General features: G+C 64.9%; 1 protein-coding gene across 1 annotated transcript in view; it reads left to right on the top strand.

Annotated features, from left to right (window-relative positions):
- The window catches only part of LOC146587462 (acyl-coenzyme A thioesterase THEM4-like), a 3,960-nt gene extending 743 nt beyond the window's left edge, over positions 1–3,217 (top strand). The window contains exons 2-6 of the mRNA XM_085319526.1: positions 883–1,042; positions 1,670–1,832; positions 1,920–2,030; positions 2,131–2,255; positions 2,726–3,217. Of these exons, the coding sequence (XP_085175652.1) occupies positions 949–1,042; positions 1,670–1,832; positions 1,920–2,030; positions 2,131–2,255; positions 2,726–2,784 (552 nt within the window). The 5' untranslated portion in view covers positions 883–948 and the 3' untranslated portion in view covers positions 2,785–3,217. The remainder of the gene's footprint in view (positions 1–882; positions 1,043–1,669; positions 1,833–1,919; positions 2,031–2,130; positions 2,256–2,725) is intronic.
- Positions 3,218–4,643: the final 1,426 nt, after the last annotated feature.

Here is a 4,643-nt window from a genome sequence, read left to right as displayed (position 1 = left end):
CGGCCTCCGCCTCGGGGTGCGCCGCGGCCCGGGCGCAGCCGGAGGGGCCGGGGGAGCTTCTCTGGGCCGCGGAGCCGGCGCCGTTAGAAACCCTCGGTGGCGGGAACCGGGTGGGCACGGCACCGCCACCGCCGCCGCCGCCTCCTCCTCCTCGGGGCCCGTTAGCCGAGCGAGCGCCGCGCGGGCGCCGGGCTGGCAGAAACACCCGGGTTGTGCAACCCTCAGTCAGTCTCTGGACTTAAATCYGCCTGGAGCCAACCGCCGCTCCGAGCGGGATGGCAGAAACATCCCGAATCGGCCGCTGGCTCGGATCGACCCGTCGTGCCGGCGCCTGGGCTCGCCGGGCAGCCGGCTCCGGGCGCGAGGCGGCTGTGAGTGGCGGTGGGTCGCTCCCACTGCTCTCCGAGAGGTTTCCCAAGCCCGTTAGGCTCATCCGGCCCGCRGAGAAATCCTCTCTTTGTTCAGGAGAGCTGCTGCTTCTCCAGCACGGAGCCCCTTACGTGTTTCTCGTTACATGTTTGCCTGACTAATGAGGGCAGAAACAATAGTTTCCCCCAGGCACCTCGGGGAATGCTTCAAATTCTTTCCTGCTGAGCTCATCTGTCAAAGCTGCCGGCTAAAACAGCCTCCGCCCCGGGATCCACGGCCCCCGGGAGGCTTTTTCCGCCTCGCCGACCTCTCCGAGAACCTCCTTAGCTCTTTGGCAGAGGAATCGCAGCTCCGGCCTGGCTGAAGCTGGCGGCGGCGGGAGGGGGGGAATGGGGAAGGGGGAGTTAAGGGCGGATTGACTCCGTACGGACCAGGCGTGGGGAGTGTGCGCGAAGGGATTGGTGGTGGAGGGGGACGGAGCTGCTCACTGTGCGCCTCTCCCGATCTCTCCAGGCCCTGTGCTCGCAGCTGGAGCTGCCGAAGGATTACGCCCTGCCCAACGCCAGCTGGAGCCAAGACATGCTGGACTTATACAACAGGTTCCTGGAGATGACCAAGGACGGGCCGTGGAAGAGGATTCCCTCCTACAACAACATCCTCGATCACATCCCAGGCAAGGCCCTTCGGGGTCTCCCGCCGCGTCTGGGCGCCACTGCCGCGCGTCGCCAACCCGCCGCGGGGTGGGAAGCGCTTCCCAGCTCTCTTCCCCGGTGGCGGTCGGCCCTYGCCCGACTCCCCCGCGTCCCCGACGGCAGCTCCAGCATCTCGGGAAGCTTGAGGTGCCGTCCCCGTAGTTGTCACCCGGTGGCTGTGACCGTGGAGCGCCCGTTGGGGCTGGCGCCTGAGCGCACGTTGAATCAGGCCCTCGGACCTTCCCGGGGCAGGGCAGAGCCTGGATTCTGTTAGCGAGGCTGACGTTAGCGCTCCCTGGAAACAGCGATGGGGTGTAGTTCGGGCTGAAGCAGCCTCCGTTCCCYGCGGTCCGCGCCGTGGTGCTGGTCTCCTCTTTCCCGCAGCCGTTCCTCTCTTCCCCCGCCTCTCTCCAATCGCTTTGTGCCCTTTGCAGCACCAGGAAAATGGGAATTGGAACCAGTTTAAAAAATCAGCTCCCTCCTYCTGGAGTCTTCCCGCATCCAGGCTCGTGGCTGCAGGTTTCAGCGAGCCGGGGGCTGAGGGCAAGGCTTGGTGCTGTCCCCTCGGCTCGGCTTCTACCACGGGCTTTTCTCTCGTGCCTTGGCAGAGTCGATGAAGCTGGTGCGTAAGAAGAGCAAGGGCACGCGCCTCTTCCTTCGCAGCATCGACGCCGAAGGCGCGGGCTTCGAGTACGTGATGTTCCTCAACACCTTGGAGAAAAGGGTCGTGTGCCTGTTCCAGCCCGGCTCCTACCTGGAGGGGCATCCGGGGTAAGAGCTCGCCAAAGCCCCCGCGCGCCTGCAGCGGATTTTCTCCCTCCGGGCTCRTTCTCAACCTTTCTTTCTGCCCCTGCCCAGCTTCGCCCACGGCGGCTCCATCGCCACCATCATCGACAGCACGATAGGGAGCTGCGCCATCTTCGTGGCGGGCAGGGTGATGACGGCCAACCTGAGCATCAACTACGTGAAGTGAGTGACCGTCCCGCGGGGCGGCGACGCTCGGGGCTCTCTCCGACGGGGTTGGGCTTTTACCTCCCCCTTCCCTGGGGCGCTCGCTCTCTCCTCGCAGCCCCGTCCCGCTCGGCTCCGTGGTGCTCGTGGACAGCAAGGTGGACAGAGTGGAGGGCCGGAAAGTCTTCCTGTCCTGTAAAGTGCAGAGCGTTGACGGCAGCACCCTTCACGCAGAGGCGACGGGTAAAGAAGCGCTCCACGCGGTGACGGGGACCGGGCCCAGGGGTGGGAGCAGCTGGGGTGCTGCCAAGAACTCGATTTCCGGGTGCTTAAAAGCGGAGGGAGTTTGGGGAATTGCTCGGGAATTTGTGGCTCTTCTCTTGGCACGCAAAGAGCCCTGGCAGGGGGTTTATTCCCACCACCCCGTGAAGCCTCGGTGCGGCCCGAAAAGCTGGGCGGCCGGCAGTCAGGAGAGGGCGCCAGAGCCGTGTCGTGTCACCGTCCCGCCGTGTCCCGCCGTGTCACGCTGTGTCACGCCACCGCCTGCCGTCACACGCCAGCCCTGGCTACGCGCTCGGGCTGTCACCGGACCCCCGCGAGCCGGCAGCGGCGCGTCGGGAACGTCCGGGCCGTCGGGAACGTCCGCGACGGCTGCAATCCCTGCTCTCCGCTAACGTGTCCTCCTTTTCCCCTCCCTCTCCGTCCCTTTTTAGCTCTCTTTATCCAGCTGGATGCCACCAAGTCCCAAAAGCAGCAGGCCAGTTGCCAGTAGGCTCCGCCAGCCCGGAGGCAGCTCCGGGCCCCCAAACGCTGCCCCCACCCCGAGATCCGCCCCGCTCCGTCGCCGCGGTCCCGTGTCTCCGGGTGAAGGCGCGCCCCCGCCGCCGCCGCCAAGACGCTTCTCCCGGCCTCCCCRCAGCGCTTCTCCCTCGCTCCTGACCGGATCCGGTTCCCCGCGCGACCCCTCGTCCCTGCCGCTGGGACCAGCATCCTCCCAGCGCGATGGAGGCAGCTTGGGAGCAGCCAGGAAAACCCATTTCGGATGGGAATTGGAGGGAGGTGCCCGTAAACGCGTCGGCCYTGTGCCTCGTTTTCCCTGCGGTGTCCCGAGGAGGGACGTCTGCAGAGCGTTAACCGACCTGTTTTAGGCAGAGCTGGGAGCGAACACGAGCACCCTGAGATGCAAGGAATACACTTAATATTTATTGGTGTTTTCGGTAGGAATTAGCCGCGTTTCCGGCAGCGCTGGTGTAAGAAAAAGGGCCRCGGCTGCTTGCCGAGAGGCCGCGAGCTCCCGCGTTTCCCCCCGAGGAGGGAGGTGCCCGAAAGGGCTTTGGCCCCGCGAGGGTCGGCCAAGTAGCACGGAAATAAAACGCCTCCGGGCCGAGAGCGCTCGCGGCTTGCGCTGCCTCTCTGCCGCCGGGTCAGAGAGGGGACAACAGGGGGGAAACCGAGGCACGGGGGGAGCGGCCCAGCCAGGAGAGCCAGGCGTTCGACTCCCCCTCAGGTAACCCCTAGAACCTCCTCGTCTCCATCAGGTTCCCCTCAGGACCTTTGGGGACCTCGGGCAGGCTGCCCCGGACCACGTCCAAGCGGGTGTGGATGTCCCCAAGGACCCCYGTCGCCGGCGGGTCGCCCCCAGCCCGTGCCGGTAGCTCCTCGCCGGGGCAGAGCTCCGCACTTGCCTTTGCTGCCCTTTGGGAGGTTCTGCTGCCCATCTCCGCGGCCTGGCGGGTCCTTCACAGCCACCCTTGGGTGCATCCGCCACTGCTGGCAGCCGTGCGGAGGAGYCGCTTCGTCCCTTCGCTTGATGAGACCAGGGTTGACCTCTGGGGGACACCACTAGCTACTGGTGTCARCTAGACTCGGCGCCACCTCTGAGCTCTGCCCTTCAGCCACTTCCCAACCCACCTCACCGTCCGTTCACCCAACCCCGTACGTCACCAGCTTGCCCAGGAGGATGTTGTGGGAGATGGTGTTGAAATCCAGCTTGCTGAAGTCAAGGTAGATGTTGTCCACTGCTCTCCCCTCATCTAGCCAGCCCATGATCCTGCCATTGGAGGCCATGGGGTTGGTCAAGCGTGATCACCCCTTGGTGAACCCAGGCTGACTGCTCCCCATCACCTTCTTGTCCTTCTTGATGTGGAAACGGTCTCCAGGATGAGCTGCTCCATCACCTTCCCGGCTTGTGGTGCCCCATCTTCTTTCCATTTTGGAAGAYGGGGGTGAAACTGGCTTTCTCCCATCCCTCAGGCACCTCTACAGCCTCCTCGAGAYGATTGGGGGTGGCCTTGCAATGATGTCAGCCAGCTCCCTCAGCACCCATGGGTGCATCCCGCCAGGGCCCACGGACTGAGCTATGTCTGGTTGGCTTAATGATCCCTTACCTGCTCCAGGACGGTCCAAAGTGGAGATCCTGGAATAGCAACCAGCTCTCGTGGATCCCTCAGGATCCATCCGTGGCACGGTGGGGCCACCTGGGAGAAGGGCACAGGAGGAGAGCCGAGGGAGCTGCCCGTGGGGACATCTGGGTCCTAGTTTTGGCTTGGAGATGGGAGCAAGGCAGCCAAGGGGACCTGGACATCTGGGTCCTCTGCCCCTGCTTCAGCTCCTGGCTGTGAAACGGGGTGG

The sequence above is a fragment of the Rhea americana genome, unplaced genomic scaffold, assembly GCF_003343005.1.
Source record: "Rhea americana isolate MKP2758 unplaced genomic scaffold, rheAme1 scaffold_595, whole genome shotgun sequence".
In the NCBI taxonomy this organism is placed as follows: Eukaryota; Metazoa; Chordata; class Aves; order Rheiformes; family Rheidae; genus Rhea; species Rhea americana.
The sequence above is the reverse complement of the archived record's forward strand: the minus strand, read 5'-3'. Positions and strand labels throughout refer to the sequence as shown.